The sequence below is a fragment of the Raphanus sativus genome, chromosome 2, assembly GCF_000801105.2.
Source record: "Raphanus sativus cultivar WK10039 chromosome 2, ASM80110v3, whole genome shotgun sequence".
Taxonomy (NCBI): domain Eukaryota; kingdom Viridiplantae; phylum Streptophyta; class Magnoliopsida; order Brassicales; family Brassicaceae; genus Raphanus; species Raphanus sativus.
The window spans coordinates 34,284,165-34,297,204 of NC_079512.1; the positions used below are offsets into that span (position 1 = coordinate 34,284,165).

Here is a 13,040-nt window from a genome sequence, read left to right on the forward strand (position 1 = left end):
ATCATGTCATTTTCTGATTGATCAAGCTGTTGTATCATGTATGGATAACTAAGAAAGATACATTATGAGAAAGAAGATACATACACTCTAGCTAAATCAACATGAAAGCGTAGTCCATTCTCAACAACCATAGTCACCAGGGAATGGTTTCCGGCTAAAACCTCCAGTTGCATTGTTCTAAAGTCATTGTGAATAGGATCAATCTAATTCACAACTGTTTGTATCTTTGGCTGATTCTTATCCAGAACTACCTGACAAGAAATAGAAAAAAAATACAACACAACTCACAAAATTTAAATTTCTGAATATATATGATTATTAGGAAAAACGTAAAAATATAATAAATGAAACGGTATCTATTCTATTAAAAATGAAACAATAAATTATATTTTCTTGATATAATACATTTTAACTATAGTTAAATTACCATTTGATTTGTATTTTGTGTATACTAAAATCATATAATATAAGTTGGAGAAAAGGGAGAGAAGAAGGAGACACATCATATGTTAAAAAATAAAAATATCTAACAGCTAACAAAGCGTTACTTAAGATGCGCAAGTACGTGGAATCTTCAGCGTTAAACTCGCTGCAAACAAATAAATGATAAAGAGATCTGTCTTCGTGTTGTTTTGCATCTCGTGACAATCAAGAAATCGATACAGGTTCTCTTCTCTTTCTTCCTGATTCTTGTGACACCTATTGTCTGAATGTGAAACTTGTCCCTTTACATGTTGTCTTTTGTTTATTGAACCCCTTGGTAGATCTGATTAAGCTGCCTAGCTTGTCTTACAAGAAACTGGGGTTGTCTGGGTGTGTGTGAATCAATCAACGATCTGATCTTGAGGCAGGACGAAATCAACAGAGACAATGGGAGGTGCGGTGACGAAACCTGATGGTCAAGAGACAAAGCTAGAGGCTAAGATCATAGAAGCCGTGCAACGCAGGGCATCGAGAGGAACCACGATGAAATCGTTCAACAGCATTGTTCTCAAGTTCCCAAAGATCGACGAGGGTCTTCGAAACTGCAAAGCTATCTTCCAAGAGTTTGGTGAGTGCACATGCACACACACAGATTCTCAATCATTGTACTCACTCTCCTCATGGTTTTGATGGGTTGTTTACGTTTCTTTTGGATAGATGAGGATTCGAGTGGGTCTATTGATCACACGGAGCTAAAGAACTGTTTCAGGAAGCTAGAGATCTCGTTCGAGGAAGACGAGATCAATGACTTGTTCGAGGCTTGTGATATTAACGAAGATATGGGGATTACGTTCACCGAGTTCATTGTTCTTCTCTGTCTCGTCTATCTTCTTAAGGACGATTCATCCACCCTCCAAAAGGTAACCGTTCTGTTAATCTATGTTCTTGATTTCTTGGCATGTTCTGAGCTTTGGTTTTAAGCTTATCTAATAGAAATGGAGACTGGGAATGCCGAAGCTGGAACCAACGTTTGAGACGCTGGTGGACACGTTCGTGTTCCTGGATGAGAACAAGGATGGTCTAGTTAGCCGCGAGGAGATGGTCCGAGCCATTGATGAATCTGGAGAACGATCCTCCGGGAGGATTGCAATGAAAAGATTCGGTATATATAGTTCACACTTTCTTTCTCTCTGTATAGCTCTCTCTATATAGTTTTCTCCTTTCACCGAACAAAGAATATTGATTTTGATTCAACTTGTTTGCAGAGGAGATGGACTGGGACAAGAATGGGATGGTGAACTTCAAAGAGTTCTTGTTCGCGTTTACTCAGTGGGTTGGAATAGATGAGAGTGAAGAAGACGACGATGATGATAACAAGGCTTGATGTTTGTGTTTACAAGTATGTAATAGTAACAAACTATGTTTTATGTTTAATGCAAACAGAATAATTCATTACCCAAACACACATCATAATGTTTTACCCCCACAAAAAAAACTTGCTTTTAAACAACAAAAGCTTATTAGTAGTCTCCACTAAACCAAAAAGCAAGCCAACATTAACAGAGACACAGACAGATGCACAAACAGAGACTAACACCCCTTGCTCTGCCTGTACTTCTGTCGTCTAAAACTCAAAATAAGTAGAGAGACACAGACTCATTCATATAGGACGGGAGTTTTTTTTTTTTATTATTCCAGGGATATAAGAGAGAGTTCCGGTAGCCAGAGGAGTATGGAGTAGTAGGATAGGGGGATGGAGACAGAACCTTCAAAAGCCTCTTCTTGTGCTGTAACGGTGCATATATTACCTTCTTGAGAAAAGGTGATAAGAGGCAAGCTTTGAAAAGATGGAAACTGACTTTTGTTAACATTAGTCCCTTGTCTTGGCTCTCTTCATGCCGAGGCTATTGTAAGGAGAGACGGAACCAGACATTGGAGATCCTTCTTCTCGAAGACTACCGTTGAGTAGAGCCAGTTCCCTGAGCTGTTGTTTCTTGTAGAAGTCATGTGTTTCCTCCTAAAAACAATACAAAAATAAAGTATAAGTTGTTATATAGGTAGACACTGGTATGATAAGATCTTTGAAGAGCTATGAATGAACATACCACAGGAGTAAGTAGATCGTCTAGGATTTCACGAGCTTGCATGAGACGTGCATCCACTAACTCAATGGGTAGCTCTGCCTCGATTAAGATGTGGAGTTGTTCGTTCAGGTGCTCATAACCAGGCTTCCCTCTCATCATTTCCTCCTGCAACAAAGTTAACACAAATGAATATATACGTATAATGCAACTACCTTAACCGGATCTTTAATGCAACTATACCTTAACCGGATCTTTAATGCTGCCTCTCCCCCTTATAAGAACACGGCAGTCAGTACTAGCTTCAACTCGTTTGAGAGAGTTTCCTCTAGGACCCAAGAGTCGACCCACAAAATTGTACTGCAGAATATTGAATTAAAAGTTTATACATTGGCTTTAGATATAGTTTAGGATCTTAGCAAGGGGGTTAAAAGTAACATACGTTTGGGTATTGATCAACTGGAATATCCACCCTGATTGTTCGTTTTACGATGAGACCTGAGGAGCTACCAGGAGAGTTTAGCCAATTTGGTGCTGGAGATGATGAAACAGATCTCTGCAAAATCAAATGAATTGAACCAACAACTTGTTACAAGTTATTTCAACCTCAGAGAATAAGTACATGCTACAGACATATGATTGCAGACATTAGATAGATCTTATCAAACGTTTCTTCCACGGATAAGGTGCCATAATATTGCATTGATGCATAACAACCTGTAATTGCTAATCCTAATTCATAACATTCACAAAGCAATCTTATATATTAGAGAAGGTTATGGAGCATCTAATTAGTGTTAGCCAAAAGGCTGCAGACTACCTGTCATTATGAACTACGATTAGAAAGTAAGTTAAGTCAGCAAAAGGCCTCTACTGCAAATGGTATGAATTAGATGAAAAAGGAGTTATGTTAATGGTTAGTAGAGTCATACTTCTGATGGAAATTGAGAGGGCCATCCGTTCATGTCAGCTCTTGAGTTCTGGAATATCCCTCCAGAAGAGAGAGGGCTAGGGTGATCAAACCTACTCTGACTTATAGCATTCTCCAACAGCGTGGTTACACGCAATATTTCTGTTTCAAAAAAATGTCAAAATTTTGCAAGAGTTAAGACGCACCAGTTAGAAATTAGTCCACAAATCCATCACCAATGATAGTGGGAATAGAGAGAAGACAAGCTTAGTCTCTCTCAACTAAGTTAGTGAATATTAAGTTACTAAAACTACTTAAAGAGTAATTAGAAATCTCAGAAACTAAATTTTTTTAGTAAGTGGATTGAAAATCAAATCTACTTCAGTGAAAAAAAGAAATATTCATAAACTCTATTAGACCACAATTCAACTGAAACATTATGCACTGTTGAAAGGGGAGAAAGACTGATTTGTCTCTTTGGACAGAAACAATATCTTAGTTAAAGAACCGTACAAGTTAAATTGTCCTATATTTCTAACAGCTAGCTAAATGTTTTGATCAAATGTACAAAAAACAGTAGCTCTCTAAAGCATGAAACGTAAAGAATTGTAGAAGAAGATCATAGTAAACGATAATATTATGGTCTTTTTTATTATAACAAGTATGGAGGCTGACCTTGGTTCATGAGTCGGCAGACATGTGGAAGAACAGGTAAGAAGGGCGTAAGTTTCTGACGCTCTGCAAGTAACTCAGAAAGATACCTGTCAAAAGGGAAAAAATCACAGATTTTTAAACAATATCAGTATAGAACCTTTGAACACACAAGAGACCACCAAGCAGATCCACTCTCAACAAATCACAAAATGTCAAATTCTTTTCTTTTTTTCTTCAGGAAATCCTCACTCTAAAAAATTAGCATCAAATGTAAGGTGAACTAGGTTAATTAATCTCCCATCAGCAAAGACACAAGTCAAACGAATACACTTCTGTAAGATACTATGGATTTATCAAGTTATTATCAAGTAAAAAAGTAAGTATATGAGTTTACCAAAGACAAGTGAAGAATTCAAGTAGATTGAGCTATTAGAAAAAAAAAAGAGAGTTTAATTTGCAGTGGTAGGTAGGTAGGAACTCAACTCAGGCATATCGAAAAATCAGAGATTAGAAAACCACAGATCTCCATACAATTAACAGTAACCAAAACAGATTAGCGATGAGAACTTTTTAAAAAGAAAGAAGCTCAGGATCCAATAAGTTGAAAGTGTATGGAAGTTAAGATCGAGAAAACAAGTCAACTACACAAGAGACAAAAAAAAAGAAACAAAAGAGATTTGAATATACTTCTCCTGCTCAACGAGGAAAGAAGGTTGTGATCGGAGACCACCAGAGAAGTTAGGTGACTGAGGAGCCGACGGAGGCATAGAAAGAGGTGGTGGATACGGCATAAATCTCCCTCCTCCACCGACAGGTCCAACACCACCACCTCCTCCTCCTCCTCCTCCACCACCACCACCGAGTGAAGTCATCATCATCATCAGCTACTACTTCACAGACTTATCTATGCCCTGGCAGAAACAACTGAGAGAATCTTTCAAGAAGATACAGAAGACGGAGACCGATGAGGTCTTGAGGCGGCGGAGAAGAGGAAGAGAGTGAGTGAATCTGGCACACACACACACAAATAGAGAGTTTTAAGCCCTCAAAATCAAATCTACTACACACGTCGGTGGTTTTGGGCCTATATAAGCTACTAGCTGTGTGTGGGGGACTGTCGAGAAAATGATGATTTTCTACGGAGTTGTATCTTTTTTTACCCTTCAACGCAACGACACAAGTTTTTTCTTTTTTGATTCTCCTTCCTTTTTATTACCGCCCCTTTGTCTCTCCCTTTTATTACAAGAAGCTTCTTACTGACTTAGAAGGTCTGGATCCAGCTGTATTCCTCCTCTTTAGGTGCCGACTGGTTTTCCCGCTACCACCCGCAAACGCAGCTTTTGCGGTTTATAGCGGTTGTTGGCGTTTCGAAACAATCACAGAAAACGGTACAAATCGCTTCAAACCGCTCCGAACCTCTTAAAATCAAAAGCTGGTTCCAGCTAGCGTTTGCGGTTGCGGGCGGTTGCAGGAGGGTAAATTTTTTTTCTTTAAAAACAGAATAAATAAAAATAATACTAAAAATATCCAATAAAAATTTTCAATTGAAATAATAGAAATTGTAAAATGTATTCATATTATATTTCAATTTATATTATAAAATTCAAAACTAAAATATTTTCTATAAATTTTTAAAATTAAATAATATGATTTTATAAATATAAATTTATATTTATCATATTTTATGATTTTTAATATTTTTATAATTACATAAAATGTAAATATTGTTAAATTATTATTTAACAGATGTTGCGTTTTGTAGTTTACCAGTCATAAGAGTCCCGCAAACGCAACAATTTCTAACAGCTATACCAGTCGTACAAATCTCTAAAAAATGCTTAAAACCGCAACCATCCGCACCCGCAAACTCCCGCAACCGCAACCGCAACCGCTGCGGTTACACCAGTCAGGCCCTTAATCATTTCTTTTCTGAGGCTACTACCACCAACCTTTCCTTCACTTGGGCCCCCGCTTCCTATTTTCGGTTTGTTTTTTTTTCAATCGCTTCGCTATTTGTTTACAAAACACTCACCAAACGCTGCGTTTTAGGACCCATATGGACACTCATCATCAGAATGGACCCCTATGGTTTTACATAGTGCTTCTATGCTTCATTGCTATATAGTATATGCTTCCGTTTGTTTATTTTCTATATTTACTTTGGATTCTTTATATTTCTATGTTTTGTGGCATGTAATTGTATTGGCACAAAGTTGCTTATAGTCCAACATTTGTTGATTTTATATGGGGAGGTAGGCCTGGGCATTCGGGTCGTCGGGTCGGGTTCGGACCGGGTTCTTTCGGGTCCGGGTCTTTCGGGTCTAGGAGTTTAGGACCCGATAGGGTAATTTCAAATTTTCGGTTCCGGATCGGTTCGGGTCGTACCGGGTCCGGGTCGGGTCGGGTCTTATATATTTGGACCCATTCGGGTAACTAGAATTTATCGGTTCGGTTCTGGGTCGGGTTCGGGTCGGGTTTGGTTCGGGTTCAACCTAAAAAATACCTAAAAATACAAAAAAAAATCTGAAAATATTAATATATCCGAAAATATTTGCCATTTTATTTAAAATTTGTGTTTTTATTATATTAAAATGTGTATATATACTAACTATGCGAGATAGAACAATAGTTGGTTGTCTCCTAGTGGCTGACCCCTTTGCTATGTAGACAAATAACCCGTATTCGATTCTCCATTGATTCATTTTATTTAATTTATATTATTAATTCGGGTACCCGCCGGGTTTCGGGTTCGGGTCAGGTCGGGTCCAAGACCCGCGGGTCCTCTACAACAAGATCTGATAAGATAATTTAATCGGGTCGGTTCCTACCCGGACCGGGTTTTTTCGGGTCGGTTTCGGGTCGGGTCTTCGGGTCCGGGTAAAATGCCCAGGCCTATGGGGAGGTACTATGTTATTTCTTTCTATATTCTATGGTATATGGACATTTTTTTCAACATAACTTCTTAAAATTATAAATAGAAACGGTCAAGCAGAATATATAGGAAACAAAGAGGCATTATATATATAATCAGTAATCATTATCAAGTTAGTCAAGAAATTGTCAAAGACAGGTCTAGCGAAAGAGATAAAGAGGACTAGATCATTAGAATAAATCACAGTTTTGAACTAGTAAGAATGAGTCGCATGAGGTAGATCAGCATCTGCCTTGTTATAAAAGTAAAGGCTCCAATCTTGACCTGTTTTTTTTTTATCACAGTTTTCTGCATATGTGTTATACAAGCAGAAAAAAAGATATACCTGATATATCATATATATGCAAATTCCTAGAGCTGATTTTTCGTTTTTTTCTGAAGTGGTAATTCTAATTTTTTTAGTTGACTATTTTCATTTCTACTAACATATATTTATGATTTTGTATAGTTTCTTAAAGCTACAACATATATATACAACTGTCCCTTTACAAAAATATAATTAATGATAGTACGTATATATGTTAGTTAGTTGAATTGATTCCATATACACCTAATCGTAACTAACTAATAGTACATTACATTTCGAAATAATTAGAACCTTACCATATATAATTATGTCTTTTGCAATATGGCACAGCAAAACGTGGAATGCCTTTAGTTTCTTATATAACTAAGTGTATACAGAAATTTTGAATAATCGAATTATAATAATTATCACCAACTTGGATCCTGTTGTTGGGTCGAGCCAGCAAGATGATTCCGTTTCTGGTGTTTTTTCTTTGTCAAGATGTTGCCATACTTTTTTTTAAAAGAGAGATGTTGCCATACTTGTACTATGATTATTTGATTTAAATATGATATACACATTTAATTTGATCCTCTGATTCATGGGGAATTTGCAAAAATGATCACAAATTAAGTATTGCATAGCTTGTAGAAATAACACTACGTATCCTCTCAATATATTTCAAACATATCAAAAAATTAAGATACAAACCACTCTAACAAACATATTAAAAAAATTAAGATGCAAACTACGCTAACAAACATTCAAACTTCTCCGTGAACTTGACCGATTGATAAGGAAAAGAATCGATACTTATCGGTTTACTGATCCAGCGGCTTCTTCGGACCTCTTGGCTCTCTGGTTTTTCCGATCATAAACTGAAGTGAAGCTCAGGCCAACGACCTTCTGTCTCCGTTACCACCAATGTCGATTATACCAACTGGGTCTCTCCCTCTTTTGTTTTGGGCTCATTGGAACATGGTCTACTTAGATTGGGTTTCTATTTAAATTTGGGTTCTATAATAGTATCGGGCCTCTTGGCCCACTAGCTCTATGCTGTAACATTTTCTTTTCTCCTGTAATTTTAATTGAAAATCTTTTAGCAAAAAAAAAAAAAAAAAAAAAAACATTCACACTAATGGTGTTTAGAAAAAGAAACGTAGTTACATGTACAATGTTCAAACGAAAAAGCGCAGTTACCTATAATTTATTGAGAAATTAGGTTTATTAACAATCTTTTTTAATAAATAAAAAAGATCAGCACCGATCAAGTTCCAATATACACCGCTCGAAATAAATCAATCGCTGAGTTTGCGTGCGACCATAACCGAGTTCACAAACCCATCTGACAACGACGGGTGATAAGTCTCCAAGACCTCAAAACCTCTTAGATCACAAGGATCAACGTCTATATACAGGAACGCTCTAAGGCCTTTAGCACTCCTAAGCATGAGAAGAGCTCCAGGAGCCATGTGTTTCTCCAAGTGTTCAATGACTTTGAATTTTGCTTCTTTATCAACCCCAACAAGAGATGCCAAGAAAACAACATCGTAGTCACGTAGAATGTCTGTGGCGTTGAGTATATCCATTGTGTGAAAGATTATGCGACTGGAAAGATCAGGATCACGTGATACAAGTTGGTAGGCGAGGGAATTGGCTTGAGGGTCGATGTCAAAGTTGTGGAACGTCGTGTTTAGGAGGTGGAACTTAGCTAAGATGATGGATGTGAAGGGCAACGAACCGGAACCAACGAACGCGATCTTGGTTGGGACATGGCTCGTGTGTAGCGTGAGGAGATCAAACTCGACCTTGCTCAGTTTGAGGTAGTTGGTGTAGTAAGGGTAGAGATCTAAATGGCGAAGCGGGTTGTCTTCGAGAGATCCCAAGACTGTAGAGAAGTATTGCTCTGAATACCCTATAGCTTCACTACGTAGTTTGATGAGATTCGTTCTGATGTTTTGGACTTTTGGGCACAACTTCTCGACGTCGATGTTTGTCTCTGTGGGCAAGCATATGGACATGAGCTGTTGGAATGAAGTGTCGACATTTTTGGAAGGTTTAAGGCTCTCGAGATTGGAGATTTGGTTATACAAGTCGAGAATTTGCTTCTCGAAAAGAGCCTTTTGGCAAGCCATGTCGAGACTAAAAGGAGATTTTGGATTGGTCTCCAGACTCTGAATGGTGATAACAATAATATACATTCATCTAACGTGTGTCCATGTCGTATGGATGACAAAAAATTAACAGTTCTATGTTCCATTCTTTCGACGTGTATCCATGTCATTTTGGAATTATGTTTTCTTGATATTTACGTATTACTTTTTCATCTTTTCCATTTATTAGTTTACTAAATTTCTAACTTGGATGCATTAACCATGGCATTATTTAATAATATAATTTGGATCTCAACCCCTAAATATAAATATTTATTTTTTCTTAAAAAAATCTTTGGACCAACAAATAACTAAAGTTTGAATCTCCACCAGTTTAGTTTTTTTTATGACTTGCTAGAGAAAAAAAAATATGTACTTCATTTACTCCATTTTCTAAGATGGTTTTCATTAGTTGAATTTCATTTTTTCAAGTTTTTATGTAAAACATATATATTTGATAATTTGTGACTCAGCATCTTTTAAGTAATTAGGTATAGTATAGATGATATTTTTAACATTTAGTGTAGTGAATGAAAAGACGTATGACTTTAATAATTTTCATTTCAATGTTTTTAGGTCTATTCACTTCGTTTCAAATTATACGTTGTATTGGCTAATACCATAAATATTAAAATAAATAAGTTTTTGTCTTCAACATTTAGTTAAAAATAATATATATTTCAAATTTTGTTTATGACTTTTTAGAAAAATAGTATTTAATCATTTCATTTTTATTCGACTTTGAAAACAAACAAAAATAAAATTCAAAACAACTTATATATTGAAGTAGATGGAATAATATCTAGTAATTGATTGAAACCCATAGATTTTAACTAATGATTAGCATTGCATCACCACATGAAGAAGCATTATCAGAAATCATAATAAATTATAAATTACGATGATAAAATAGATTGAAATCTAGAGAAGATGGGGTTGGAGTTTTTTTTGGCTTAAATTTGGAGATGGGGTTGGAGTTGGATCAATGTTTTCTCTTTTGGATAAACATGAGAGTAGAACATTCTCCAACGGGAAAGTAATCATCACTCCGACGTCCCCCACTACCTCTCTTGTTGGTATAACCAGGATAATGACTAAGCTCGAACTTTGACTCCTTAACCAGCTTTAAACCTTCTGCTTTAGCTAGACTCTTTATCTCCCAATCGGAGAACGGATACGTTGTCTTGTGTGTGATATGAATCTCCCCGTTCTCTTCTAACATCTCCTTAGCGTTCTCAAGGAACCCCTGAACTAGCACTCGATGGCCCCTGACCCAAAACACCATTGTTTCATTACTACGTTGATCAAAATCACTTACACCAAAACTATAAATAAAAAAAACTTAATGAAGAAAACATATTTATTTACTCGATGGCGTTAGAGGAAAATTCACGTCCGAAGAAACGAGACCCTGCGTGAGGGAAGTTGAATACAATGCGGTCATAGCGCCTCAGGCTCAGACAGTGGTCGAAGCTCATTGTGTGCACGTCAACCTCATGCTGGACATCGCACCCGAATCTCGTCAACATGCGTACGTTAACCATCGCATCCATATATTTTTTGCTCAATTCATCTACATATGTAACACTTTGATGATTAACGATGATCATGCTAGTGGGGTGATTATTAAAAGGACACAAGATCGTATGTATGCAATGGTTTTAATAAAACAGTACCTTTGTTTTATTATTTTTCTTAACTTGATGAGATCTCTCTTACACTTTGATCTCTATATATAGGTATTAACTTCACCTATTACAACTTAGTCTAGGAACTTAACTTATACCTAAACCTCTTAGACATAGGAATCTTATCTTTATCCTAATCTAAACAAACACAAGTTATCCCACTTAACTTAATGAATAACTTAATGGACAAGTAATGTTGAAGCTTATCCAACATTCTCCCTTCTAAGCTTCAAGTCATCTTCTCTTAAGTCTTGAACCTTGATCAGCTCTCTCATCTCTTTGAACTTGATCCTTGCTAGTGCCTTTGTTAATATATCAGCTTTCTGTTCTGTTCCCGGTACGTGCTCAATGTCGATCTCGTCTTGTTCCACTCTTTCTCGTATGAAATGGAAACGTTTACTGATGTGCTTACTTCGACGGTGAAAGACAGGGTTCTTTGCAAGAGCTATTGCTGACTTATTATCTATTCGAATCAGAGTCTTCTCAACCTTCTTTCCTGTGATTTCACTCATCAAATCCTGTAACCAGATAGCTTGTTTTGCGGCTTCAGTCGCAGCCATGAATTCTGCTTCGCACGAAGAAAGAGCTACGGTATCTTGCTTTTGAGAGCACCAAGTTACTGGCGTGTTTCCGAGACAAAACAGATGTCCTGTTGTACTTCTTCCATCGTCTGGGTCTGTATTATGACTACTGTCACTGTACCCAATTAGTTTCTTCGAACCTCCTTGCTTAAACGCCAATCCATATCCAACAGTCCCTTTTAGATATCTAAGCACTTGTTTTAAAGCATTACCATGTGATGCTCTCGGTGAGTGCATATATCTGCTTAGGATGCCAACAGAAAATGCCATATCTGGTCGTGTATGCATTAAGTATCTGAGACATCCGATTCTTCTTCGGTATAATGTCGCATCGATTTCTTGTTCATCCAAGCCTTTTGAAAATTGCAGACCAAACTCCATAGGAATGCTTGTCGGGTTGCAATCATCCATCCCTGCATCCATGAGTATCCGACGAGCATAAGCTTCTTGACTGATCACAATGTTCTCTGGTCCCTGTTTTACTTCAAGGCCGAGATAGTAAGTCAGAAGACCCAAGTCAGACATATCAAAATTCTTTGACATGTTTTTCTTGAAGCTTCTGATCTCCTCGATAGAGTTTCCAGTAACAAACAGATCATCAACATATATGCCTACCAAAAGTACTTTACTTTCTTCTTCCTTTCGGTACACGGAACTTTCCTTTGCGCATCGCTTGAACCCGAGTTTCCTGAGAATCTGATCAAGCTTTGTGTTCCAAGCACGTGGTGCTTGTCTCAGCCCATATAGTGCTTGTCTCAGCCCATATAGTGCTTTCGAAAGTTTGAAAACCTTGTGTTCTTCTCCCTTCTTTTCAAATCCTTCGGGCTGAGAGACGTATACTTCTTCATTTAATTCTCCATACAAGAAGGCGGTTTTGACATCTAGATGATGAATCTCCCACTTGTTTGCAGCAGCTAATCCAATAAGTAATCTAATTGTCTCAAGTCGAGCAACAGGAGCAAAAACTTCATCAAAATCGATTCCGTGTTCTTGTACATAACCTTTTGCTACAAGACGGGCTTTGAATTTGTTTATTGTGCCATCAGCATTCCTCTTGATTTTGAATACCCACTTAAGGCCAATGATTTTTACTCCTATTGGTTTGTCGACTAACGTCCATGTGTTATTTTTATTGATGGAATCGATCTCATCAATGCAGGCATTAGTCCATCGTTTGTTGTGCTTTGCCTCTTGAAAGTTTCTTGGTTCGTCGTTAATGGCGAGTAGCAGCAACTCACAATCAATCTCTGCGAGTAGAATATAGTCGTCAAGATATCCTGGCTTGTTTATCTGACGAGTAGAGCGTCTTGTTTCCTGAGTTGAATCCTGCTC

The 13,040-nt window shown here is 37.3% G+C and overlaps 4 protein-coding genes across 4 annotated transcripts; 1 reads left to right on the forward strand and 3 right to left on the reverse strand.

The window, feature by feature from the left end:
* Positions 1–537: 537 nt before the first annotated feature.
* Positions 538–1,890, forward strand: LOC108842491 (probable calcium-binding protein CML21). Its single transcript, XM_018615414.2, has 5 exons — positions 538–665; positions 765–1,051; positions 1,141–1,343; positions 1,417–1,585; positions 1,689–1,890. The coding sequence occupies exons 2-5, from the start codon at positions 871–873 to the stop codon at positions 1,805–1,807; spliced, it is 672 nt and encodes a 223-aa protein (XP_018470916.1). The 5' UTR covers positions 538–665; positions 765–870; the 3' UTR covers positions 1,808–1,890.
* On the reverse strand, positions 1,831–5,155 carry LOC108842490 (KH domain-containing protein At4g26480). Its single transcript, XM_057003258.1, has 7 exons — positions 4,756–5,155; positions 4,090–4,175; positions 3,437–3,576; positions 2,947–3,060; positions 2,748–2,864; positions 2,529–2,672; positions 1,831–2,440 (listed from the first exon to the last, which is right to left on the reverse strand). Exons 1-7 carry the CDS (start codon positions 4,947–4,949, stop codon positions 2,294–2,296), a joined length of 942 nt encoding a protein of 313 aa, XP_056859238.1. The 5' UTR covers positions 4,950–5,155; the 3' UTR covers positions 1,831–2,293.
* Positions 5,156–8,552: 3,397 nt separating this feature from the next.
* Positions 8,553–9,446, reverse strand: LOC108841297 (nicotianamine synthase 2-like). The gene has a single exon (XM_018614070.2). The coding sequence runs from the start codon at positions 9,419–9,421 to the stop codon at positions 8,585–8,587; it is 837 nt and encodes a 278-aa protein (XP_018469572.2). The 5' UTR covers positions 9,422–9,446; the 3' UTR covers positions 8,553–8,584.
* Positions 9,447–10,376: 930 nt separating this feature from the next.
* On the reverse strand, positions 10,377–11,361 carry LOC130508063 (uncharacterized protein At4g26485-like). The gene is made up of 2 exons (XM_057003262.1): positions 10,808–11,361; positions 10,377–10,707 (listed from the first exon to the last, which is right to left on the reverse strand). Exons 1-2 carry the CDS (start codon positions 11,047–11,049, stop codon positions 10,422–10,424), a joined length of 528 nt encoding a protein of 175 aa, XP_056859242.1. The 5' UTR covers positions 11,050–11,361; the 3' UTR covers positions 10,377–10,421.
* Between the last annotated feature and the right edge of the window lie 1,679 nt (positions 11,362–13,040).